The sequence below is a fragment of the Lepus europaeus genome, chromosome 13 (genome assembly GCF_033115175.1).
Source record: "Lepus europaeus isolate LE1 chromosome 13, mLepTim1.pri, whole genome shotgun sequence".
Classification (NCBI taxonomy): domain Eukaryota; kingdom Metazoa; phylum Chordata; class Mammalia; order Lagomorpha; family Leporidae; genus Lepus; species Lepus europaeus.
In genome coordinates this window covers 81593212-81620927 of record NC_084839.1, presented here as the reverse complement: position 1 = coordinate 81620927, position 27716 = coordinate 81593212, and the positions used below count along the sequence as shown (strand labels likewise).

General features: G+C 46.6%; 1 protein-coding gene across 3 annotated transcripts in view; it reads right to left on the bottom strand.

The window, feature by feature from the left end:
- Window positions 1-1267: 1267 nt before the first annotated feature.
- The window catches only part of KDM3A (lysine demethylase 3A), a 56048-nt gene continuing 29599 nt past the window's right edge, over window positions 1268-27716 (bottom strand). For 2 of the 3 annotated variants that reach the window (XM_062209808.1, XM_062209810.1), the window contains 16 exons: window positions 24467-24671; window positions 20924-21138; window positions 17963-18115; window positions 17731-17826; window positions 17341-17468; window positions 14860-15055; window positions 13167-13339; window positions 12267-12503; window positions 11687-11858; window positions 10791-10878; window positions 9755-9885; window positions 5000-5119; window positions 4786-4925; window positions 2998-3174; window positions 2785-2919; window positions 1268-1817 (listed from right to left, as the gene is read on the bottom strand). In XM_062209808.1, coding sequence (XP_062065792.1) covers window positions 1737-1817; window positions 2785-2919; window positions 2998-3174; window positions 4786-4925; window positions 5000-5119; window positions 9755-9885; window positions 10791-10878; window positions 11687-11858; window positions 12267-12503; window positions 13167-13339; window positions 14860-15055; window positions 17341-17468; window positions 17731-17826; window positions 17963-18115; window positions 20924-21138; window positions 24467-24671 — 2447 coding nt within the window. In that variant the 3' untranslated portion in view covers window positions 1268-1736. The remainder of the gene's footprint in view (window positions 1818-2784; window positions 2920-2997; window positions 3175-4785; window positions 4926-4999; window positions 5120-9754; window positions 9886-10790; window positions 10879-11686; window positions 11859-12266; window positions 12504-13166; window positions 13340-14859; window positions 15056-17340; window positions 17469-17730; window positions 17827-17962; window positions 18116-20923; window positions 21139-24466; window positions 24672-27716) is intronic. The other variant, XM_062209809.1, reaches the window with a different exon arrangement.

Here is a 27716-nt window from a genome sequence, read left to right as displayed (position 1 = left end):
GGTTCTAGTCCCGGTTGCTCCTCTTCCAGTCCGGCTCTCTGCTGTGACCCAGGAGGGCAGTGGAGGATGGCCTAGGTCCTTGGGCCCTGCACCCACATGGGAGACTAGGAGGAAGCACCTGGCTCCTGGCTTTGGATCGGCGCAGCACCAACCGTAGCGGCCATTTGGGGGGTGAACCAATGGAAGGAAGACCTTTCTCTCTCTAATTCTGCCTGTCAAAAACTAAATAAATAAAACAAAAGTGGCTTCCTGGGGCCAGCACTGTGCGGCAGCAGGTTAATGCCCTGGCCTGAAGTGCCAGCATCCCATATGGGTGCTGGTTTGAGATCTGGCTACTCCACTTCCGATCCAGCTCTCTGCTATGGCCTGGGAAAGAAATAGAGGATGGCCCAAGTGCTTGGGCCTCTGCACGTGCGTAGGAGACCCAGAAGCTCCTGGCTCCAGATCGGCCCAGCTCCAGCCACTGTGGCCAATTGGGGAGTGAACCATTGGAAGGAAGACCTCTCTCTGCCTCTCCTCTCTCTGGATAACTCTTTCAAGTAAAATAAATAAATCTTAAAAAAAAAAAAAAAAAAAAAAAGTGGCTTCCTCTAGAGAGGATCCAAGTTTCCATTAAAAAAAAAAAATCAGAAAGGTACAGTTAGAGAAATCACCCATCTCCCATGTGGGTGCAGGGGCCCATGGACTTGGGCTATCCTCTACTGCTTTCCCAGGCCACAGCACAGCTGGATCGGAAGTGCAGCAGCCAGCACTCTAGTCTGAGGCTTACCCCAAGTTTCCCCATTCTTTTGGCTTACTGTCTTTATCCCATTGAGTGAAAATTTCATCCACTGAAACTTTTGGCTTTAAGGTAGCTGGATGACCTGAGGACCCCAGCCATCCTACTTAGCCCAGGGGCAGAATTCCAGGCTTGGAGCTTTGTCTACACCATTTGATTTCAATTCTGAGAGCTACAGTGACCTAAGACAGTCAGTGGGCTTCATTATGGATGTTCTTCCTTGACAGAGACGAGAATTTCAGGTACTACTATTTTAAAACTTCTTACCTTTACCCAGTCTGTTTGGTTCTTCTTATTAACTTAAATTTGTGAATGTAATGTAGTTTTATTTTGCATAAGTTTGAAGGGTTTCCACCTGGCTGGGGGGGGGGTTATCTCCACATCAGCACTGCAATCATTTGCTTTTAAAAAGTTCTTTTACACCTGCATTTGAAAAGAGGTGTTCCGAATACATAAACCAGAGAATACTGCCAGTAAACTGAGCCAAAATATTATATGAATATTTTAATGCAAAATGCTTAACACTTAAAATTAGCAAAGCTTCATTTAAATTAAAATTCCATTTAACTAAAGATGGTTAACCCCAGGAATTGTACAGTAGTTGGTTTCTGCTATATAATGCCAGTCCTATGCAGCAGTGAGAACCGCACCGTCAGCAATCACTTCTGGGCCCCAGCCCGGCCACTGCAGTGACGACTCCTCGCCGGGACCCACAGGCAGCGGGGTGAGAGTGCCGCACCGGGTGAGAAGTCACAGCTCACGGATGCATGTCCTGTAAATAGTCACTACATATACACACTTAGTGTCTGTAAACACTAGAAATATACATACATTAGACGGAGTACCCTCCCAAGGCGGGCGCGGTTTAAAAAAGAAGATGAGGTAACAAGAGTCTGAGTCCACAGGAAGCCTGCCTGAAGTCGGAACAGCTGCCAGTAACGCCCCGCAGCCGCGGGGGTCAGGGTTTGCCGGAACTGCACTCGCTGGCTCTCAGCATAGCGACTGCGTCCTTCACTGCGTGGTAGATGACGTTCTTGACCTGGGGGCGGGAGAAGAGATGATCGTCACCAAGCCTCAGGCTGTCTCAAAGAAGGAACGTCTACCGATGTTGTCAGAGGCCCCGGGCTGCTGCCCTGGCAGAGCCGCGCGAGTACCCAGGCACAGCTGGCTTTGTCCCTGGGATTGGCTGCTGAAAGCCTTTCAAAATGTCACCACCCCGTCAGTCCCAGTGTGTGCCTCAGGTTGTTGAGGACGCTGTAGCACTGAAGGTCAGGCACAGTGTCCCAGACCCTGGCTGGAGGCCTGCACTGTGGCATCGCAGGTTGAGCTGCCGCCTGCAATGCTGGCATCCCATCTGAGTGCTTTTCAGGTCCCAGTGCTGAGCTGCTGATCCACTCTACTTAATGTGCCGGAGAAAGCAGAAGACAGCCTGAGTGCCTTCGTGGGAGACCCGGATGTGGCCCAACCATGACTGTCACAGACAGTTGGGGAGTGAACCAACTGTGGAAGATCTGTCTCTCCACCTTTCAAATAAATAAATCTTTTTATTTACTTGAAAGGCAGAGCTAAAGAGGCAGAAAGAGGTCTTCCATCACTGGTTCACTCCCCATGGCCACAACAGCCAGAGCTGAGCGGATCTGAAGCCAGGAGCTTCTTCCAGGTCTCCCATGTGAGTGCAGGGGCCCAAAGACTTGGGCTGCCATCTGCTGCTTTCCCAGGCCATAGCAGAGAGCTGGATCAGAAGTGGAGCAGTGGGTCTTGTACCTGGCGCCCATATGGGATGCCAGCACTGCAGGTGGCAGCCTCATAGCGCTGGCCCCATAAATAAATCTTCAACAAAAACCCCAACAAACCACGCCTGGGTTGGCAGCAGAGCCGGGATCCAAGGCAGACCTCGGCAGACCTCGTCACAGTCAGGATGGAAGCCACACCCTCCTCAGTAGACAGTGGAACTAGGTGCAAAGCCGATCATCAGCCAGAGAACGCCAGAACTCGGTGCTATTTACCTGCAGTTTATCTTCATGGTTGGTGTGAGTCTGGGACAGATAGCGGAATTCCTGAGTAAGCCAGAAGCAATGTTTCACGTGCTCTGGAGACACAAAGTCTTCAGCCACTTTGATACAGCTGTATAAGTTATGGACCTGGAAAACACCAAGCGCCATGAGTAACAAATTCAGGTCACAGTGTAAAGACAGTAAAGCAGTCGTACTGGCTCTTGCCTGATGGGGTGCTCCCGCTGGGATGAACACGACATCCCCAAGAAACTGCACTATGGCCCAGCCCTGAACGCCGTACTCCTGCTGAAGGCGCTTTCTCAATGATCGGTCCAAATACCAGCTCTGGTCGTGAATGGGATCGTGGTCCGCGGGGTTTTCCTGTCCTTGCTCTTCCGATACCTGCAACACAGGAAAAACGCTGTAGAGCGGGCAGCGTGGGAAGGCCAGTGAGGACACATCTCCCCTGACCACCGCGGTGGCTGCTGGGTGCTGCCTCCACAGGCACAGTTCTCAGTGTCGCCACTGAGCCAGCTGAGAACCACAGGAAGTGTGCCATGCCTGCTCTCACTTCCTACAAACTGAGTATTTCTGTGAATACTGGACTTGAACAATATTTAGTCTAGATTTTTAAATGTCAGCAGGCTCGAGCTCCTTAGAAACTGTTTTATAGTTATTAAAACAACAATCTGAGTTATGAAGTAATCCCAGAGATAGCTGCAGACTAAATGTATTTATTCTAGACCCAGTATCTGGCACAGTACAGACTCAGAGCAGTACTGTCGAGGGAGCAGTATGGTGACCAGCAGGTTTTCTGAAGCCGAAAGATCCTTGGCCAGAAACACCCTGATCAAACACAGGCTCATGAGAGCCCACTGGTGCCCGGCAGCCACAGCCTTGTCTGTCCCTGTCAATGAACTGAAGGCGGTCAAGCAGAAGCCTCTGCACCTCACAAGCTTGGAGATGCCCCCTCCTTTCCAGCTGCCTAAACCAGAGACCTTGCTGAATAACCTGCCAGTCTGTTCAGACCACGGCCAACATACGAACTGCAGACCAATATACGAACTCTGAGAGCTGACTTTCAAGGCAATAAAAACCAACAGAAGCTGCGGCTAGTAGTGTGGCACACAGGTTAAGCCACACCTACAACACTGGCATTCCATAGGGGGCTGCTCATAAAAGTCCCAGATTGCTCCACTTCTGATTGAATTCCCTACTGTCGCCCGGGAAAGCAACAGAAGATGGCCCAAATGCACGGGCCCCTGCATCCACATGGGAGACTCGGAAGAAGCTCTTGGTTTTGGCCTGGCCCAGCCCCAGCTGCTTCAGCCATCTGGAGAGCAAGCCAGACAGAAGATCTTTTTCTGAGCCTCTCTCTCCCTGTCACTCTGCCACTCACATCAATACAGTAAATCTCATAAAAAATGCTAGTAGGGGACCAGCGTTGTGGCGCAGTGGGTTAACACCCTAGCCTGAAGCACTAGCAACCCATATGGGTGCCAGTTCGAGACCCAGTACTCCACTTCTAATCCAGCTCTCTGCTATGGCCCAGGAAGGCAGTGGAGGATGGCCCAAGTCCTTAGGCCCCTACACCCGAGTGGGAGACCTGGAGGAGGCTCTTGGCTTCGGATCAGCGCAGCTCTGGCCATTGCGGCCAATTGGGGAGTGAACCATCAGATGGAAGACCTCTCTGTCTGTCTCTCTGCCTCTCCTCTCTCTGTATAACTCTTTCAAATAAATAAATCTTTAAAAAAAAAAAAAAAAGCAGATGATCAGATGAACTTCGAGGTAGACACAAAAAATCTCCAAATGCACTAGAAAACAGACTAAAACAAAAAGGCAAGTCCTCTTTAAAGTGCAGCCCCAATCCAGCATCCCTGTTCCTTAGCAACCGACTGCAGCCTGTTCTGCTGACACAAAGTTAAGGTGGTGACGGTGATGACTCCCCTAAGCAAGCCAGTCCGTTCACAGCATGGCCCATCCAGCATGCTGCTGTTCTGTGCCTCTCCTCACCTTTTTAAGGAATTCTCTGATCTTCTCCGTATCTTTAGCAGCATATATATGCCAGAGGGCTCCGGGCTTTTCTTTTCCTTCAATAAACCGCTTTATTGTGAGTTCATCAGAATCTCCATCTTGGATGGTTTTAAGGACTTCTAGAGGGAGAGAAGCAAATGTGAGATCCAGGTCCTGGCTCCCAGGGCGCCCCGCTTCATCCTGGACACCGTACCTTCTTCCTGCTCACACTGTCCTTTGGGAATCCCCACGTACACCATGACATTAGCTGCATCAGATACATCTAAGTGAAGATTTGTTGTTCCATACTTCCGATCTTCTGGAGTGATTAATCCTGCAAAAAGAAAACATTCTCAACCTACTGAAGACAACACAGGCCGTCTCTTCCACTGGCTGGGACTCAACGCTTCTCTCCATGCGAAAGCAAGATCAGAATGTTTAGTATCAGATTCTCTCATCCTTTGAGCTTTCAAAGGAACAGTGTCTGCCTAGACTCCTGAGGCGCCCATCTCTGGTGACAGGCGCAGGTGATCCTGCTGAGAACAGTTCTGGGTGAAATTACTGAGAAGAAAATTCTTTAATGAATCAAATGTGCTGGAAAATAAGGAAGGAATACTCAAAGCCAAACACCAGAAAGCAGACAGTCGGAGCAGTGAATCTAAGGCTAGGATTTACCACGGGGACATCTGCTTAAGCAGGTGAGCTCAAGCTTGGGAGTCTAGGGTCCAGTGTTGTAGCGCAGTAGGCTAAGCCCACCACCCACAACGCCAGCATCCCATCATTATCTAAGGGCTGGTTTGAGTCCTGGCTGCTCTGCTTCCAATCCAGGTCCCTGCGAGTATGCCCAGGAAAGCAGCAGATGGCATAAGTACCTGGGCCTCTGCAAGCCACATGGGAGACTCAGATGGAACTCCAAGCTCATGGCTTTGTCCTGGCCCTGCCCTGGCCATTTGAAGCCCTTTGGGAATGAACCAGAACATGCAAATTCTCTATCACTCTGCCTTTCCAATAAAGCAGAGGTGGTGACAGATCTTCCATCTGCTGGTTCACTCCCCAAATGGCTGCTACGGCTGGAGCTGGGCCAATCTGAAGCCAGGAGCTTCTGCTGGGTCTCCCACATGGGTGCAGGCGCCCAAGGAATTGGGCCATCTTCTGCTTTCCCAGGCACATCAGCAGGAAGCTGGGTTGGAAATGGAGCAGCCAGGACTTGAACCGGCACCCATATGGGATGCTGGCATTGCAGGCAGCGGTTTTATCAGCTATGCCACAGTGATGGCCTTGGAATCTTTATTTAAAAAAAAAAAAAAAAAAAAAAATCGAGAGTCTAGTGGAGTCCTCTTACCCACATGTACCTAAAGCTGGGACCTCAACTGGCTCTACTCAGTGCAAGTGGGAACTGTGTCCAACACCTTCCATGGTTCTCTCAGGTGTAAAGGAAAAGTGCCACCACCTCCGGGCCACCTCTGGAGAGCTCAACACAAACAGCAAGGGTGGGGCGAGAGCAAGGTCCCGGCAAGTACGGTCTGTGGCTGTACTGCCTAACCCACAGGAATCACCTGCCAGCCTGCGACAAGGCCCCAAGGCTGGGAGGCGGGCTTTATTTCTGGCTTGCCTCATGCTGCAGGACACAGGAGATTATTTTAAAACAGTAGAGGGATGGGTGTTTGGCATGGTGCTTAAGCTGTCCACATCCCATCTCAGAGTGCCTGGGTTTGAATTCTGGCCCTACTTCTGATTCCGACTTCCTGCTAATGTACATCCTAGAGGCAGGAGATGTCTCAAATACTGGGTCCCTGCCACCCAGATGGAGTTCCTGGCTCCAGGCTTTGGCCTGGCCCAGCCCTGTTGTTGTGCGCATTTAGAGAGTGGTCCAGTGAGTCACAGAACTCTGCCTAGCAAATAAAAAATGAAAACAAAACCTGTCAACAGTGAAGAATAAAAGGGAGGTGGTAATAAACAATTATGTCATAAAATGGGTCATGAGTACATGGGGAGTCACTGCACCAGACTTTCAAATCTGCGATGCTGGCATCCCATAAGGGCACCAGTTTGTGTCCCGCCTACTCCACTTCCGATCCAGCTCCCTGCTAATGACTTGGGAAAGCAGAAGTGGCCCAAGTGCTTGGGTCCCTGCCACCCCCATGGGAGACCTGGACGAAGCTCCTGGCTTCAGCATGGCCCAGTGCTGGCTGCTGTGATCATCTGTGGACTGAACCAACAGATGAAAGATCCCTCCTCCTCGCTCTCCCTCTGCCTTTCAAATAAATAAAAGTCTCTAAAATTTTTTCCAGTGTTTATAAAGTTTTTCCACAGTGAAAAGTTAAAATTATTTTTATTGATTTCAAAGGCAGAGAAACAGGGAATAAGATGTCACAAGCAGCATCTTAGCCACCACACCAAAACCCCCAGAAAGTAGAATTGAAGAGGATCGGGGGCCGGCGCTGTGGCCTAGCAGATAAAGCCTGCAGTACCGGCAGAGCCATGTGGGCACTGGTTCCGGGCCGGCCCAAGTCCCTGGGCCCATGCACTCACATGGGAGACCCAGAAAAAGCTCCTGGCTTTGGACTGGCGCAGCTCCAGCCATTGCGGCCATTTGGGGAGTGAACCAGTGGATGGAAGACTTCTCTCTCTCTCTCTCGGTCACTTTCAAGCAAATAAAGCTTAAAAAAAAAAAAAATCAATGTGATACAATATAATTATGTATAGCAGCATAGATAAATATTTGAAAGTCTGATCTATGTAAAGCCTAAAAGCAGGTTAAAAGCTGAAACTGAAAGGAACACATGCGAAGATGCAAATATGTATGTTAAAATTAGGGGAATGAAAACAACCTTCAGGATGACGGTTAAGACCAAGGGGAGGCGAGGACAGAAAAACAGGTCTCAGCGCCCGAGCTGGGACTGCTTGCTACGCTGGATGAAACAAGGATGGAAACAACGCCCAAGCAGCCAGTGACCCAGTCCACCTTAACGGCCGCGGCCTCTACGATGAAGAAGCCCGAGTTCAAAGGGAACCATGATTGTTATAAAGACAGTGGTCTCGGAGAAGGGCGTCCCAGAAAACACCACGGTTCTACGGAAAACAAAACTCCATGTTCCTGTCTCATACCTGCTACCCCTTGGTGGTCCTGAGCAGGTCGGTATCCCCCTTATCCTGTTTGACTGTAGCTGGAGAGAGGCTGGAATCTAAGCCTGCCCAAAAGAGCCTGTGCACTCTGCCTTAACAAATGGAGGAGTCCCAGGCCCATCACCAAATCTTCGAAAAATAACCACTTTGTAGTAATGCGTATGTTCATGAAGCCTGAGGGGTCTGTATTTTCAGCCCCTCCGTGCACGCTTGCTTCTGGCTGGGAACAGTTTCATCATGGGAGCTTTTCTAGAGTAACACTGCCACCTATTCAGGGGGGAAAACCTGCTGCTATTTACCCCAAGCAGGCAGCTGGAACTGAAAATGTCTCAGGCATCCACTAATATCCCACAAAGCTCCAGGATCGCTATCAAGCATGGATGGATGCTCACTATGTGACATCACATCATTGGCTCTGGAGGGAAAACACTTTGATACGCACAGGTGAACAGGCTCTGAAGGACCCGAGGGGAGGAGCTTGGCAAGGGAACACTGCGGTCCCACAGCACAGGCAGGGCTCGCTGAGGCTGCCCTCCTGCTGGGGACCCCTCCCCCAGCCTCTGCAGAACATGGTAAAGACACCAGGAGACTGTCCTGTTTGAGCAGGACTGCCACTCTCAGATCTGAGAGACCAGAGTAGGCAGAGAACGTGGAAGTAGTTACAGGAGGGAGGAAGGAATAAAACCAAACTAATTTCCAAGAGACCTGGATAAAAAGAATTTCACTGAAAGATTCAAACTAGAACTTCACTCAACAATAAATTGTTGGGAGCTGGCACCACAGCGAAGTGGATAAGGCCACTGCCTGTAGCACCAGCATCCCATATGGGCACCAGTTCAGAGTCCTGGCTGTTCCATGTCCAATTCAGCTCCCTGCTAATGTGCCATGCCTGGGCCCCTGCCACCCAACTGAGAGACCCGGATAAAGCTCTGGATCTGCCTTGGCTCAGCTCCAGCCATTGCAACCATCTGGGGAGTGAACCAGCAGATGAAGATCTATCTCTATGACTATGCCTTTCAAATAAATGAATAAATAGTTAACTCACTCAAAATGGCCAACCATGATCCAGTCCTCATTAGAGACCACGTGTTAACTGGTTGAGGGTACAGTAACAGCCATGAAACACTACAGCAAATGTAGGAACCAATCTTTCATCCCAGAAATCCTTGTTAACTGAGTTATATCCATACAAGATTGAATGCCAGTGGTATTTTCAATACTAACTTCTACCCACAACATAAAACATTTAAGTGTAGATATTAAAACAGCTGGATGCTAACCTATATATCCACCAACACTGAATTGAGTAAAACTATATTCAGTGATGCACCATGAACCATTAAAACCTATGATACAGGAGCCAGCGCTGTGCTTAGCGAGTACAGCCACCACCTGTAGCACCAGCAGCCCACATGGGAGCCAGTTCGAGATTAGGCTGCTCCACTTCTGATCCGGCTTTCTGCCACAGCCTGGGAAAGCAGAAGATGGTTCCCAAGTCCTTGGGCCCCTGCACCCATGTGGGGGACCCAGAAGAAGCTCCTGGCTTCAGATTGGCCCAGCTCCAGCCATTGCAGCCATTTGGGGAGGGAACTAGTGGTTGGAAAATCTCTCTGCAACTCCACCTTTCAGATAAGTAACATGGAAGGATGCAGTATAAAACTACATGTAGAAAAGAGGAAAAAATTGCACATGTCCTACGGCTGCCAACTGTGAAAAGGAAATACACACACATGTGGCCAAGGAACAAAAGTAAACATATGAAAATGAAGGCTGTTGCTGTGTTAAGCATTAGGATTATGATCCAGAAAGCAATCTGACTTGTTTCCAGTCATTTCCTCCTTACCATAAGCATTATACATCTTGGGACCCAGATCTGGCCGAACAAAGTAGTTTGGCAACCTGGAGGCCAAGTTCAGTTTGCCGTCTCGCCGTGTGTACTCTGGCAGTGGAATGTTGGCCATCAGATCATCAAACCTAGGACAAGAGAACCAAGAATTTACAAAATTAGCTTTCTTTTCTATTTCTAGTTCATGGTTGTGTGACTTGCTTCGTTTCTTCTCTACCAAAAGGAACAGATCTTTGAGTGTGTAGATGGAGACAGCTGTAGTTAATATACACTACGGTTAAAGTACAGTCGATAGGAACAAAGTTTTCTTCTTTACCACACAAATGTGTCAGATATATTTCAGATGAAGGAGCTGAGCTATGACTAACTGCCAGGAAGTGACAATAGGAGCTCAGTAGTGCAGAGGGTTAAGCTTCTGGCAACTCTGGCATCCCACACGAGCACTGGTTCGAGTTCTGGCTGCTCCACTTCCAATCCAGCTCTCGGCTAATGCACCTGGGAAGCCATCGGAAGATGGCCCAAGTGGGAGACCTGAATGGGGTTGCTGGTTCCTGGCTTCAGCTTGACCCAGCCCTGGCCATTGTGGCCATTGGGAAGTGAACCAATGGACCAGTGGATGGAAGATCTCTAACTCTGCCTTTCAAATAGTTGTGAGGACCCTCTTTTCAAGGTTTCAAACTCATATCAGGAGAGGATTTCCCAATTCAGATATCTTGTCATCTAACTCAATGGTGTGACTGACACATCTGATCCCATGACTGTCTCCAAACAGCCTTGCAGTTCAAGGCAGCCTGTCCCTGGCATGGCTCTACCCTGGAGAACATGTGGTACTCTCCTTAGCCTGACCTGGAAGATCCTCATCTCATTTAAAAATGCACGCCTCTTCAAAGGTTACAGACTAGAAGTGAAAAATCTGCACCAGTAGAACTATGAAAACTTTGCTTCTCCAAAAACTATTATCTTACTTCCTCAAAAAAGAATTTACTCTACCAAGGTAAGAACAGAATTCTTTCTCCTCAGCTTCCTATCATACCTGGAAGGCATCATATCTCTGAAATCTTCTCCTGGTGGCCAGTCCTTAAGTTTCAACACCATTGGTTCTTTATCATTTTTCAAACGATCTGAAAGGAAATTGGAAAAAATGAAATTATTTGTAACTCAAAAAGAGAAAAATGACAAATGTGCATTTTATACCTCAACAATACAAATAAAATCTGTGAATTTTTATAACCTGATACATTGAGTATACAAATATTATTTTCCCCCATCCTGCCAACTGCCAACCATTGCACATTAACAGTGTCAAGAAAACCATTTGTACCCTAAAGGCAGCAAAATAAATATTCCCAACTCAATGATTTGTTTGAGAATTCTTTCTTTTCTAGATGCTTACTTAGTAAACTGCTACTTGTTCTTTGAGATTCAGCCACTCCCCTTTGCCCATTACACACAAGGGTGTTTCCGCAGTTGTTCCTCCCATATCCAGTCTGTTCCTCCTGTAGAATATTCTGGAAGAAGCAAGCAGCTTCCTGACTAACCAACAGCAATGAGCTTCAACAATCAAAGGCCACAGGTGTTTAGTAACCCCAGTTTTCTGAGGCCAGCATGAAACGGAAATGACTTGTTTGGCTCAGAGACCTAGACCATGTGCTGTTCTGTCCAGGGACTACAAGGCCCAGCAGCCCTCCCAGCCCCTATCTTCTGGGCAGCACCCGTAAGGTTCATCAGAACTATTTGCTTCTAATAAAATTACCACCTGTTGTAATGCCTCAGTTCAAAAGCATGAACTCTGTGAAAACAAAGAGGGAGGGACACAGACACTAACTTTAAGTTCCAAAGCCCTGGACAATGCTGCTGCCGCCACAGAAGGGCCCCAACCCCCCACGAATCCCTCCTCTCACAATCCCTCCGGCAATCTTCCGTACATACTTGGAACATCTTCAAATCCATCCCAGAAGTCTCCTACTGTGGCGCCTGTGATGATTTCATTGGTCCTACAATTCACTAGGTCGACTTCCTGCTCGCCAAACTCTTTCCTGAAGGATTCGGGTTTCCAAAGCTCAGTGTTCAATTTATGATGCACTCCTGACACCATCACTGGCTAAAGAAGACAAGGGAGGCTTTAGTCTGAACTCGGCCACCCCTGCCCACGTCCACAGGCAGTTCCTCTTCATGTGGCTGCAGGCTTGCGTTGGCTCTGTCAGCCTCTTCACACACTCCCCCTTCCCCTGCTAAAGTTCACAACATAAGACCCCCAAGCCTGGGTAACCCATTGACTACTGGCTGGAAACAATCAAAACCTCATTGGAAAAAGACAGCTCAGGAAAGCCTGCTAAACAAAATAAGACTCAGCCACACCCTGCCCTAATTCTATTTGCCCAAAAACAATGGAGCATAAAAATCAGAGGTGAGGAGAGGCCATCTGAAAAGCTGGCGTGGGATTCTTTGAAGTCTGCTAATGAGCCGAGAGGGGAAGCTGGGCTGGGCTGGGAGCAGAAGCCTGGATTACCTGCCCTTGTTTCCAGCACTCCCGAAACACGTTCCAGTTGCTCTTGTTGTTGGGGTCTTGCAAGCACAGCAAGCGATTATCACACAGCCAGTAGTGAGGGGTGTCGAAGCCCAGAATGCTGGGCTTGATCGTCAGGCCCTGAGGCCTCTTGGCCACTTCAGCAGAAGTCTTGTTTTGCACCAAAGAGGCAAAGATGTCATCAAGGATTTTTGGTGTATTCTTGAGACCGTTTTCTGTCTGAATTTGAAATAGAACACATGTCTTAAATAGGATGCTTCCCACCATCAAAACACCCAGTCCTTCAATGCTAGGATGAGTATACATGACATATCTGAGGGGAGTCCAAGCTAGGACCCCAGCTAAAGAGGCAAGTCCCAGGGCCAGCGCGGGAGCAGCAGGTAAAGCTGCTACATCCCATATGGGTGGCCTGTTTGGGTCCCAGCTGCTCCACTTCTCATCCAGCTCTCTGCTCAGCAATGGATGGCCCAAGTGCTTGGGCCCCTGCACCCGCGTGGGAGACCTAGAAGAAGCTCCTGGCTCCTGTTTTCATATCGGTCCAGCTCTGGCCATTGTGGCCATCTGGGGAGTGAACCAGCGAATGGAAGACTCCCCCCACCCCCAGCCCTCTGCCTCACTGTAACGCTGCCTTCCAAATAAATAAAATTTAAGAGGCAAGTCCCCTGCCCCATCTGACATTACAAGTGGGTACAGGACAAAATGCTGTGGGAGGAAGAGGCCCAGGCCAATACTCTAGCCCGGTCACAGCCATCTGCCAGTGCTCAGCCCTCTGTGCCCATGAGGTAAGCATGCATTCCTATCCTTTCGACTTTGTTTCAGTCTCTCTAGTCACTTCCCGCTGTGTTTCAGTGCAAGTCCATCAAGCGGAGAACAAACACACACCTTTCCTGCAGAGGAATTCAAGAGATTTCGGAGGAAACCAGAATTGTTGTTGCTTACAGGTGTCAAAATTGTGCTGTTAAAGGTATGCAGGACCGTGCTAGATTTGCTCAAAGGAGGGAGGGGCGGAAGGCATTTGATTTCATTCTTTAAAATTGGCATCGTTGGTTGTTTTTCTAAAACAAAACCAAAAACATCCACATGAACAAGCACTCTGGAAGACACATTCATCACCTTCTAATAGAATTACTGTAGAACCTGATTTTCATTCACTAGAACCAAAGACTTAAGGAAAAATTCTTCATGATAATATTTAGACAATGATTGCCAATAGATGCTAATATACAGCCAACATCCAGGTAATGACCATACTAAATGATGTCTCTTAAACTTCCATTTTCTGTTTCTGGTATATGAAATACAACTGACTTTTTGTAAACTGACCTCGTTTAGTCAGCTGGATGGTATGCTTAGGAAAGGTAGGTTGATTTGCATTTTTCACATTATTGCCTACAAATACTGACAGCTTCTTCACCACACCACCTCACTGTATCTTTTTTTTTTTTCCTGGCTTTACTGTAGTGGCCTAGACTTCTAGTACAATTCTTAGTAAAGTAATATCTGATAGTAGGTATACTTATATCATTCCTCAAACAAGAGGGAAACTATTAAAAATATTCAATTAAAGAAATTCAACTATTATTTATGATGCTTACTGTCAGGTTTTTGTAGAAACTCCTGATTAAGGATATTCCCTTCTGAAGAGTTTTTTAAAAATCATATATAGGTATTTTACTAAATGTCTTTCTGAATCTCATTACATGATTTTTCAAATTTTTGAATGCTGGGGCCAGCATTGTGGCACAGCGGGTAAAGCTACCACCTGTGACACCAGCATCCCATATGGGCGCCAGTTCAAGTCCCAGTTGTTCCACTTCCAACCCAGCTCTTGGGAATGGCCTGGGAAAGCAGTGGAAGATGGCCCAAGTGCTTGGGTCCTTGCTACGCTCATGGGAGACCTGGAGGAAGCTCCTGGCTTTGGCCTGGCCCAGCCCCAAATGTTGCAGCAATCTGGGGAGTGAACCAGCGGATGGAAAATCCGTCTCTCCCTCTCTAACTCTCAGATTTCTTTTTGAATGTTACACTGCACATGCATTTCTGGAAAAACCCTGCTTGGTCAAGCTATGTAATTCCTGTATTTATAGTATCAAATTTGATTTATTAAAATTTTGTGTAGTATATTTGCATGAATGAAGTTTACCTGCCATTTTCCTCTTGTAACAGAGCCAGAAACCATAATTCTCAACTGTAAACTAGACTCCAAAGTCCATGTTCCTAAAATTAACATCAAGTATTCCAAGATAACTGCACAGAGGACAGAAAAATCCTACAGCAGCACATTCCAGGTTAGACACACAGGCCTACATCAGGACAGAAACAGAAGTGACTGCTCCTAATGAGCCTCAGACCAGCCTCACCTCAATCTCTCCAGACAGTCTCAACCTTACCCCGAGTTCCACCAGCAGCAAAAGTGCTCTTGGGTGCTGCCTTTCAAAAGCACTGTCACTTGTGGCAGTTCCAGAGTGACGAAGGAGTCACTTTCCATGATGCAAGACTTCTAACCATGGTTTTTCTCAGAGCAACGGAGGTGCCCAGTCCCTCCATGAACGGCCTGAAGTAGCAGGAGCACACTCACCCTTGTTTTCTTTGTTGACGTTGCCGCTGGTCAGGTCTGCCAGCCAGTTTAAAGGAGACGGGCTGGCCGGACAGGCGGCCTTCACGCCACCCACCGGCTTGCAGGCTGCTTCCCCACCCGCGGCGGCTGGCTCCGGCACTGGGGGGCTCTGCTGGAGTGCCGCACCAACGGCCAGTTTTTCTCCCGCTGGGGAAGTCTATGTTAAGCACAAAGGGGAATCTGACATCAACCACAGAATGACGTTCTCCTTTCTGCACCCTCTCCCATCACAGCCCACCAGAGGAGGTAAATATTCCAAATAAAACCAGCACAGCTGCAGCTGTTCTGCCGTGATGGGGCAGAGCTACCAGGCAGGAAAGACTGTCATCTGTAGCTGCTAAGTAGTACTAAGGAAAACCCAAGACACGCTAGCAACTCCAGCCTTCTCCCTCCACCACTTCACCATCAGTCTCGTGCTTGTACATATCCCTATCTCTCCCTGTTCCATGTTGCTTCAGAATGACCCAGAATCCAGAGTAGCACTCAAGACAAGGTTGCTCAATGAATGAATGAGGGGAGGAAGGAGAGGAAAAGCTGACTCAGAAGGGAACGTAACAGAGAGACGGGGAAATGCTCCCTTCACTTGCCTAAAACACATGAACAGGAGCTCTTAAAAGAACTCAATCGGCCGGCGCCGTGACTTAACAGGCTAATCCTCCGCCTTGCGGCGCCGGCACACTGGGTTCTAGTCCCGGTCAGGGCGCCGGATTCTATCCCGGTTGCCCCTCTTCCAGGCCAGCTCTCTGCTATGGCCCGGGAAGGCAGTGGAGGATGGCCCAAGTGCTTGGGCCCTGCACCCCATGGGAGACCAGGAGAAGCACCTGGCTCCTGGCTTCGGATCAGCGCGATGCGCCGACCACAGCGGCCATTGGAGGGTGAACCAACGGCAAAAGGAAGACCTTTCTCTCTGTCTCTCTCTCTCACGGTCCACTCTGCCTGTCAAAAAAAAAAAAAATTTATAAAAAAAAAAAAGAACTCAATCATAAACTGAAAAGAAAAACTAAAACTTGGAAATGACATGCCATTACTGTTATTTAAAAAAAATGCTGTGGGGGCAGGCATTGTGACCCACTGGGCTAAACCACTGCTTAGGATACCCACATCCCATTATCAGAGTGCCTGGGATGGAGTCCTGCCTCCGCTTCAGCTCCCTGCTAATGCACACCCTGGGAAGCAGCAGATGATGGCCAACTGCTTGGGTCCCTGCCAACCAAATGAGAGACCTAAAGGAGTTCTTCTGGCCTTGGCCTGACCCAACCCTGAACAAAGTAAACCACTACATAGAAGACTTCTCTGTCAGTTTGCCCTTCTCTCAAATAAATATACATGTTTTTTTATTAAAAATAAAGAAACCTGCCTTGATGATTCAGCTGGTGAGTTTATACATATATGAAAACCAGGAATAAGAATATCAGTATACAGGGCTGGCACTTTGACATAGTGGGTAAAACCACCACCTGCAGCGCCGGCATCCCATATGGGCACTGGTTTGAGTCCTGGCTGCTCCACTTCCAATCCAGCTCTCTGCTATGGCCTGGGAGAGCAGTGGAGGATGGCCCAAGTGCTTGGGCCCCTGCACCCACATGGGAGGCACTGAGAAAGCACCTGATTTGCGCAGCACCAGCCATTGCAGCCACCTGGGGAATGAACCAGCGGATGACCCCTCCCTCTCTCTCTCTCTCTGTAACTCTGCCATCCAAATAAATAAATCTTAAAAAAAGAATATCAGTGTGAAATTTCTATTGTGGTCCCCATCCTATCCTACAACTGATATAATTCTGCAGTGCCAATCATCAGGATGGTTTAGCTCAGTTCTGATCTCAAAAACAACTCTTCAACTGCTCCGTGCTGTTTTCAGCACCACAACTGTATGAACACGTGAACCAAATTTCTAAGTATTAAAAACAAATGTGGGATCACGATAACTGGGGCAAGAAACAGAAGTGGACAATGGGGCAGATGCAATGGACGAATGAGAGGGATGCCGCAGCAAGAGGCATGGGACAAAGAGAATGTACTTTTTACACTGAGTGATGGGTCCATGTTCGTTTCATTATTTCCTTTAAATCTTCACATATTGGTAAAATACATTTAGTAATTTAAAATATTCTAAAGCTTTGCTGAATTATTTTAATTCTGTAAAACCCACAAGAAGTTTTTAAAACCCATATAAAATTCGATAGCAAGATGAGACTATAAAAGAAGTTTCTGTTTTTTCAAGGAAAAAAAAAAAAAATCTACTAAAAGAGGCCACAGATGAGATCCACGAAGTAATGGGAGAAGTAGGAGTGGGTCTCTGAACTGTCTCATGAGACTGGCAAACTCTCCCCACTGACGGCTGTCCCCACGTTCCTTTCAAACACACTGTAGAAGTCCCTGGGTTATTTTAAAAAAGACAGACAACAATCACAAGGATGGTGAATCTAGCAGAAGCAGCAATACCTGTTTTATGTCTTCCTTTGAGGCTGGCTTTGAAAAGAGTTTGAACTGCCTGTTTGAACAGGGACAATTTGCCTTTATTCCCCATTTTGCTCTTACAGAATGAACAATGTCTCCAACATCATAGAGGGCTAAAAAAAGGGCAAAGGCACACATCTGAGCAAGGGTATCAGGCACTTTGAACCTCAACATCACAGAGTTGACACTGCAGCAAGGTGTCCCCTCCCCGCCCCCGCCATGATGCCTTCCACAATGCACAAAACTGTCCATTAAGATCTTAACCGAAAGATGCTGCCAGCATCCCTGGACACACTTCTGGATAATTTACTAAAACCCAGCCCCTAGGAGTTAACTGAGACAAGGGGAAAGGAAACCACTCATCCCATGAAATACCTTTTCCAGGAATGATCTGTGTAGGCATTAAGTTTTCTGGCTCATGTATCTGACTCTTCACACATCTTAACCAAGAGAAAGTCTTGTAAGCAGCACCTGCAAATAATGGTCTTGTAGTTAACTGTTCTTCCGGGACCCTGGCCCCACATGCTTTGGAAATCTATCAACCACTCGTCAACAGAGGGTTTAATGTAAGTGTTAGGGGCTAGAGGAGAATCAAGTCAGTTCTCACCCTGTTGGCAATTCTTCTTCTTCATCCGGTAGCAATCCAAACACACTCCGAACCCACACCGAGGACACACCCAGTGCAGATTGAAGATGGTGGTGTCACACACATCACACATTTCTCGTACACCTTTGACAGCTCGCTTCCAGGCAACCTGTCCTGCAAAAATCAACAGCTCACTTAGGCTTGGGGAGGACAGGGCTTCTGAAGTCAAACGTGAGGGGATGGGATGGGGCGCTGTCATTGCCCTCTGTGAGATGAGCGTTCAGCCCTCATCACAGACGCTGTCCCCACACCCAGGAAGCTCTCCTGCATTCCTTCAGCAATCCCGTCCACTTTTCTTCACACTGTGGGCCTATCTGCACTGTGTGTACTCAGGCAGTCCTGCCTCCCCCCAAGGAGACAATCGACCGGAGCAGAGCCCCATTCCGCCTGCACAGCGAGTGCAGACACAGGTAACACAGAGGTGGTTCCGACCTTTCGGTGCCTCCTGAGTCCCTGTAAGGCTTTGAAGGCAGCATGGGGAAAGCTTTCTCCAGCTTTCTCTGAGAGGGGCGCAGGGGTGGGGAATCTACTCAAACACACACATCCAACAATCAGCAGAGTATCAGGTGAAGTTCGGGATGCTCTGAGCTGGGCAGGCCACTGGGCCCCTCTCCTTGGCATGGAAGGATATCCATTCAGGTGCCCTATCCAGGTATCAGAAAGCTTGCAGAGTATGAGCAAAGGGAGGACACGTTTGTGAGTCACAGAGAAGCCCAGCGCCTGCTGGCCAGGAAGACCCCTCCTGTCAGTCCTGGACCAATCCTGCTGCACTGTTCTGCACAGAGGATCTTCCTGTGGCCCAGTCTGTGGTCAAGGCCATTACTGACTAAACACCTGTCTGCACCAGACGGCGCCACTGCCAAGGGAACTCATGACATTTCCTTACAGTGCGACAATCCAGGCACAATCCCCAGGGTTTTATTCAGCCTTTTTACAAACGAGATTTTATGAACTTCATCTTGGCCACTTGGATTAGATTCTTATCTCTGGCCACCCACTTAGTGACTGGGGCTGAAAGCGGAGTACAGTAGGAAGGCTGAGATCTGCCTCCTGATCGCGGGATCAGAGCAAAGCCCCTAGTGGGTATGGTGTAGACTACACCATCACTCACAGAACCAAGAAAGAGGGACAGGATAATCAAAAGGCAAGGAGGAAAGTTAATCACATTTAAATCTTCAAGGAGGAGATAATTTGTTTATACTCTTAAAAAAAAATCACTATGTGCCTTTTCCTATATGGAAAAAAAAATACATTTTTCAGATGACTCACCCAAAGGAAAGAAAAAACATCACTTACTTACAACAGTCCTGCTGAAGCCACTAATATGTTTCAGAGGTGTCTATAGTGCAGCTGTTTATGTACTGCCAACAGAGCAGCTACAGAGGCATGCTTCTCCACATCTGGCACCATTCTTACATGTGTCTAATAAGGACATTTTTTGTCTCTACTGAAAATGGCAAAGTAGTACCACTTGTCCTAAACAGACTGCAGGAGGGGGCCGGCACTGTGGCATAGCTGGTAAAGCCACCACCTGAGGTGCCGGTATCCCATAGATGCCAGTTCGAGTCCCGGCTGCTCCACCTCCAATTCAGCTCTCTGCTATGGCCTGGGAAAGCAGCAGCAGATGGCCCAAGTCCTTGGGTCCCTGCACCCATGTGGGAGATCTGCAAGAAGCTCCTGGCTTTGGGTCAGCCCAGCTCCGGCTGTTGTGGCCATTTGGGGAGAGAACCAGCAGATGAAGACTTCAATCCAGCTCTCTGCTATGGCCTGGGATAGAGTAGAAGATGGCCCAAGTGCTTGGGCCCCTGCACCTGTGTGGGAGACCTGGAAGAAGCTCCTGGATCCTGACTTCGGATTGGCCCAGCTCCAGCCATTGTGGCCAACTGGGGAGTGAACCAGAGGATGGAAGACCTCTCTCTCTCCCTCTCACCATCTGTAACTCTACCTCTCAAATAAATAAATAAAATCTTTAAAAAAAAAAAAAAAAAAATCCTTAAGCCTCTGCTACCCACACCAAAGGGAAAATTCCGAAGCTGCTCTTTCCTTCTGGTTGCCCCAGGAGCTCTCAGTTCCCACCCCTCTGCCTAGCTCTGCACTCCTGTTGCTAGGAATGCCCCAGTTCCTGGGACTCTAAGATGCAGCAGCATCCGTATCTATCCCCTAACAATTGTGTACAAAGCTAGCTTCAACTGGTCTCTGGTAGCTACAACCAAATTCTTCATTACGACTGATGTGGATGCTTGCTTTCAAACATATTTGGCTATGTACAATCTGAAAAGACATACACCAAAGCAATGAAAACACTTCAGCTTTAACTTTGAGCCATTTCGGAACATGGTGTCCTGCTGTCGTGATGTCATAGCCCTAATGTGTCACCCACACTGGCCCCTACGGTTTACTGGGCTGCCAGGTGAGTGAGAGAGAGTGCTCCCAAGGAGTGGAGGACAGACACATGCCCAGCTTGCACCGACAAGTGTATTGCCTTCAAATCTCCACTGTAGCACAATCAGTTTCATCGGAGCTCGTATACATTGTTATACCCTGGCCCTGCCCTACAGACTCTGCCTCAAGCGATCGATTTCTATTTTGAGACGTACTTCTGATTAGGGATCTTTGTCTTATGCCATCCTGAGGCCTCATCCCCTTCTGATGAGGCTGCACTGCTAGTGAGGCTGAGCAGTCCATCGCCACCTCACGTTTATCTTCCCTAACAAAAAAGAAGTTCTACTCCTTTGAAAAGGGCCCCAAAATAGACTTTATAGACAGGTCATGGACTGGTTAAAACTCAGGAAAAATGCAATCTTATACCAAAGTCATCTAAACTGGGTGAAAGTGAAACTCACACAATTGGGATCTAGGTGTCACTTAGGAACAAAAATCAATTTGGACTCAAAACTCCTACCCCCTAAGAGATGCTCTTACTGTGTGGTTCAATGGTTGACATAGCTTCCTTTTCAGAAATCACCATTTGACAGAAGTGGTCTCCAATGTTGGCCAGGATGTATTTGGCTGTGTCCAGATCAGTCCCCACAACGTTTTTGGTCAAAGGCAACCACAAGCCAATCGCCTCAGAGTCATACTTATTTGGTGTTAAGAAGCCTTCTACTCGCAACACACCATGTTTGTTGAACTGTAACCTAGAAATGGAGGGAAAAAATATGTAGGTATGTATGTGCACCACAAAACTGATTCATGACTTGCAATTACTAGTTTAATAAATAAGTCCTTTCCAGTTTCCTCTAATCTCCATGGCTATGTACAGTCTATTGTTATCCAGCAATGTCAACACAAAGGTTAAGAAACAAGTTAAAAGTAAGTTGTTCCCCAAAAAGCAAGGAGGGAGGGAGAAGACAGACATGCATTCATACTCAAACCAAGATACAACCACACTGCCTCCTGGACAGTTGTTCAACCTGTCAGACTTGGGGCTTAAGAACAAGGAAAATCACAAGTTACCACAGAAGTAAGCTGATAACAAACAGGTGACAACTAATCTGATCAGATCTGAATATAACTACTGCTTCACGGGTAAGCTCCACAAGCGCACGGTAGCCCTAGCCGGTCATGAAGTAACGGCCACACTGCTCTGTGAGCTGTTCTGCACGCACTCTGTGAGCTTGTGAAAGGAGAGGAGGAGAGGGGCGAGCATGTCCCCAGTACCTGTGTTCTATACCTGAGAACACCTGAGCTTTTTAATAAGCTACACGTTATTTTTGAAAATTTTAAAGCACAATATTATATATTTCTAGTTGGGGGCACAAGACATAAAACACATAGCAAAGGAGGATGTGACAGCCATGACAGTCAGTCAGTCTCATAAGAGGGGAGGAAGAAGTGTTGCGTACAGATAGTAACTGCGCTGACCATGCAAGAAAAGGTAGATAATGGGTAAGAAAAGTTTCTATGAAGAAGATAGTAATTCATACAAAAGCAAGAGAAATACAGGTGACGCAAGTGATAGTAGAATATTAGACTGGACCAAAGGGCTTAGACACATAGGTAAGGAACAGGAATAAGCTGGGGTCAATGGATGAAAGCTTTCAACAATTTGCTGGAGACCCTGATTTCCTTAGGTACTGAATGCTACTGAAACTTTCTGAGCCTATGAGACAAAGTCTGGTTTAGAAAAAACACAGAAAAGACAAAAGAGACTAGCACCTGCATAACAGATACACATTTACTTCAAGTCCAAAGGAGAGATGCAAGCTTGTAACTGATAGCCTGAATTAGAGTGACAACGCTAAAAACTCATGATGGCCACCTCAAAGGGAGAGGGAATGGCACCAAGGCCTGGTAAGCGAGCTTCACCACGGTGACCCTACTCCCAATCTGGTTTCACCTGCAGGGGAGTTTCATGAGGCGGCTCTGGGCAGCCTCACTTTAAGTATCAGGGGAAAGCTAATTTATGATTTTTTTTTAAAGATTTATTTTTTATTTGTTGAAAGAGAGAGGGAGAGACTGACAGAAAAAGAGATCTTCCATCTGCTGGTTCACTCCCCAAATGGCCCAGATGGCCAGGGCTAGGCCAGACTGAAGCCAGGAGCTTCTTCTGGGTCTCCCACGTGGGTGCAGTGGTCCAAGCACTTGGACCATCTTCTACTGCTTTCCCAGGCACATAAGCAGGGAACTGGATGAGAAGTAGAGCAGCCAGGATGCGAAACAGTGCCCATATGGGATGCTGGCATTGCAGAGGACAGGTTTACCTGCCACGCCACAATACTGGCCCCTATGATACTGTTTTACCAAAGACTCTGTTCTAGTTTCTCCTAGACAGCTTATGTTATGCAATATTAAGAAAAGACCCTGGGGGCCGGTGCTGTGGCAAAGTGGATCAAGTCGCCACCTGCAATGCCAGAATCCCATATGGGCACCAGTTTGGGTCCCCGCTGCTCCACTTCTGATCTAGCTCTTGGCTATGGCCTGGAAAGGCAATGGAGGACAGTCTGAGACTTTGGGCCCTTGCAACTGTGTAGGAGACCCAGAAAAAGCTCCTGGCTTCAGATCAGCTCAGCTCTAGCCATTGCAGCCATCAGGGGAGTAAACCAGTGGATGGAAGACCTTTGTGTCTCTGTCTGCCTTTCAAATAAACAAATAAATAATTTTTTTTTTTTTTAAAAAGACAAGACTTTCCTTGGCCAGTACTATGGCATAGCAGGTAAAGCAGCTGCCTGTGATGTCAGCATTCCTTATGAGTGCCAGTTTGTCTCCCAGCTGCTCCACTTCCCATCCAACTCCTTGTTAATGTGCCTGGGAAAAGCAGCAGAAGACAACCTGAGTGTCTGGGTCCCTGTGACCCATGTGGGAGACCCGGATGAAGCTCCTGGCTTGGTGACTCAGCCCTGGCTGTTGAGGCCATCTGGGGAGTGACCCAGCAGGTGGAAAATCTCTGTGTCTCTCCCTCTCTGTCTCTAACTCTGCTTCTTAAATAAATTAAAAAACAAAACAAAAACAAAGAACAGGATAACAGCTCTAGATGATGCTACTCACAAGCTTTGTCATGTGCTTTGGATTTACTCAGGAATTAATAGGGTCAAACCAGCATCTGAAAAACTCTACTGCACTAAGTTAGCCTGAATCTGAGTTACCAGCACAGCCACAATGAGTGATTGAATCACTTGTGTGTTTAATTCCGCTCCTCAGCAATCTTTTAATAATAAGATCAAAGTCTGTTCAAATTTTAATTTAGAAGGAAAGGGGAGGAGGAGAGTAGGAAGAAATTAAAGTCAGTACTTCCACTAGCTGAACCTGAATGTATCTAGGTTTCTGAGAAAATGAATTATACCTAATGTTCATCAACATTCAGCAAACATTGTTCACAGAAGATAAGGCTGCCCATTTCTTCACGCAGGAAGGAAAAGTTTAAGGAAACTGAATTTGACTTTTAAAAAACTCGATATAAATAAAAAAAGTTTTGTTTATAAAATTGGAAAGGTAGCAAAGGTTGAGAGACAGGCATGCTCAAACCCCACTAAATGGGCATGGAGAATACATGTATCAAGGCCTTAAACACAGACACAGGCACACACACACTTCTGACAAGGAGACAATCATTTCTACATCATTCCTAGTGGCAATAAACAAAAATTAATCTTAATATCACCAACAAGGGAACTGGTGAGATGGATCATCAAATACCACTCTAATAGGTTCTTACAAAGAAATTCCCAAGTGTCTGCAGGGAGAACGGTTACCATGAACAAGAGATTCCTACTATGTACTGGGAAAGTATGATCAAAACAGAATCTGCAACACGTCAAACAGGTCCACCTGAATACCTCTTACAACCATACAATCACTAAAAGTAGACTGAAAACTAACTTGGAGTTGCTTTTTCAGAACCTTCAGCACTTTTCTACATTTTTAAGCTTTTTCACTTTAAAAATTTTTTTAAAGAAATCCTATGTGATGAGTGGATCAAGTAGGCTGTGGAGCCCAGAACACCTCAGCTCTTGGCCAGTGCCTCACCTCCTGAAGTGAAAGAAGCGGCAGAACACAGGCGAGTCTTTCGCCTGCTCCTTGTCCTTGCGGAGACTGTCCAAACGACACTCGCGGCACTTGGGCAGCTGGGCAACAATGTTAACACAGGAATCGTCCTGTACGAAGGCCTCGCCACTCTGCTGCAGCTTCCGGAGTTTAGCTGGGTCTGTCAAAACCGACTTCCGGGACGGGGCTAAGGAAAACAAAAAAGAAAAAAATATATATATAAACCCCCCAATATCTGACTGAATTCTACTCAAAAGGTCTATTTTCCATTCGAGAATCCCATTTCTCACGTCTTGGTTCTGTTGCAATGGTTAAAAACAGCTCAACAGAAAGAAGGCAACTATCATAACAACTGAAAAACTTTTAATCTCCATTTAGCAACTTTAAGCCCCAAATTCAACAGCTATGCTCACAATTCCTAGTGTATATGCTCAGTTCAAATCTAGAAAAATAAATAGTTCAGGGGGTCTTTTCCATATCGGATACTTCATTCAAACTTTCCATAACATTAGCACAGCACAGAGATGCACCTCATACAACAGCCTGATGTCAGTTATTTTTCATTCTCAAAAAAGATGGGTTTAAGATGTATTTTCTAAAGAACTATGCACAAGCTAACAATTCCAAATATAACAAAAACTAAATAGCTTTCCAACACAGCCCTTGTTCTATGAAGAGCTACCTTCTAAAATGCCTACAAGAGATGTTACTTTACTTGGCACATCTTCAATTTCTTCACATAAGGCCCATGCAGGATAAAGAACACTGGGTAAAGACAGGATTACGGTTTTTAGGTCAATGCAGGTTTTCAGCTGTAACTGGCAGAACTGGAAATGTTAACATGGTTTCTAAAGAAGAAAAGAAAAAGTAGAGATGTAACAAGAAAGAACAATCTCTGTGTCAGTCCAAGTAACATAGAAAGGAATCAATCTGTAAGTCAAGAGCCTTAAGAATATTTTATAGGAAATAAGACAGAAAAGACCTTTTTCAGGGTCCAGGGAAGATGAGACAGGGGAAGCAGGTTCTTATGCTAACAAAATATATAAAGAAACAAAAACAACTTCTGGGGTACTGGTTGAGACAGGTGGGAAAGGACAGTGTTGGACAAAATCAGAAGACCCCAAACCACAGAAGTTTAACTAAAATAACCATCTTCAATAATTGCCAGAGGTGATCTAATCTCTCCTCTTTTAAGCAGGACTAGAGCACACTATAAAATGCTAAACGATGCTGTTAGTCCTTGATCCCTCAAACATTCTTATTCACTACAGTGAAAAGATATAAGTAAGAAAGGAGAGAAAATAAAACAGGTTAGTAGTTCAAGGGTGGAAATTTAGTCATTCAGTTCAAGAAAGACATCATCCTTTGAGTTGGACGAGGCTTCCAAGCAAAGGTTATCTCATCTCAACTGTTCTGCCTTGGCTTAAAAGAAGAAGTTGAAATAATCAAGTTGAACTGTCTAAACCCAGCATTCCACAGAGGACAGCAACAGCTGATCCCGTCAATGATCCTCTCAGATCAGAGCAAAGAAACCCAGGCAATCCCTGCGTCCGAGGAGCCGTACATCTCCCCAAAAAGAAAGGCTGGTAGCTGTTCGACTGCAGGCAGCTTGTGGTGTTTAGCCCCGAAGTGGAGCAAGGAAGCAGAAGGGTTTCCATCGGTCTTCCTGCACCCACACACAGTCCCAGTGGCCACAGCTCAGAGACGCAGGCATGCACCGAGCACCCGCGCGCCTCAGCCAAAGTCAGAGCACACAGCAGAAACAGCGCGTCCACACTGATTTCTGTTACAACCGCATTACCTGGGGAATAGCTGCACATCTCAGTGAGACAAAGGTGGCCTCTGTAACTCACCTGTGTACCTGGCATGTGCTTATGCACTAGAATTTTCAGTGATCTTCACTACAATGACTGGTTTCAAAAACTAGCTGAGTGTGTATGCTGATGACTCAAGAAGAATAAAGAAACAGAACAAGGATATGGTTAGGAATATTCACCTTCTTTTGGGAGTTACGTAACTCCTGAGAACAGTAAAATCTTATGCAATTGATTTTATGCAAATTAACAAGTATATTGACTTAAGCCTCAAGAACGAAGAAGCTGGGTTAGAAGAATCCCTAGGCAAAGAAAGGGTTTTTTTCCTATTCCTCCAACTGTAATAAAAGACCCACAAGACAAATCTACTGCCATCTACTCTCACAGAGGTCTGTGATTTAAAAAAAAAAAAAAAAAAGCTAGTGTCAATATATTCATTTTTTTATTGATCCAAATGAAAAGCTTTTTTTAAAAAAAATTAAAATATAGGGCTGATTTGTGGTGCAGCAAGTTAAAATACCACTTGTGACCCTGGTATCCCATATCAGAAACTCTGAAGTTTCAGCTGCTCTGCTTTGAACCCAGCTTCCTGCTAACGTGCCCAAGAGGGGGTCCTTGGGAGACCAAGAGGGAGTTCCAAGTTCCTAGCTCCTGGCTTCAGCCTTGCCCAGACCCGGCTGTTGTGGCCATTTGGAGAGTGAACCACCAGATGGAAGATCTCTGTCTCTCCCCCTCTCTCAGCCATTCTGCCTTCAAATAAATAAATGAATAATCTTTTTAAAAACCTTAAAATACACTAATACAGCTGGCAATTATCAAAAGGTATCTTTAAAATGTAATAGCTCTGAATCTTTTGACATGTGAAGTCATTCTCTTTTACTCTATTGTGAACTTCCGGTAACAACGATCATTGGAATGTATCCCCAGACCAAGAACAGGTTGTGTACACCTTATCTGAAATGTTTGGGACCAGAAGCACCTCAGATTTGTCATTGTTTTGAATCTGGAATATTTGCATGTAAGTAATGAGAAATCTTGGGGATAGCACTCAAGTCTAAAAACAAAATTCATTTGTTTTATATGTACTTATACACACAGCCTGAAGGTAATTTTATACTGTATGTTTAGTGCACCTGTGCTTTGACTGCAACTCACCCTCACCATACCCCTATCACCTGAGGTCAGGTATGGAATTTTCTACTTGTGGCAGCATGATGGCACTCAAAAATTTCAATTTTGGTGCATTCTGGATTGGGAATGCTCAATTTATAATATGAACTAAGTGTACAATATTCCCGATAAGAGTGTTTAGTTTTAAATTGTGGGTACAGCAGGACCTTTCCTATAAGCAAAGAGAATCTGCCTACTGTTTTAGTTGTGTCTATAACCACTAACCAAAGTACCATTTTCCAGGTGAT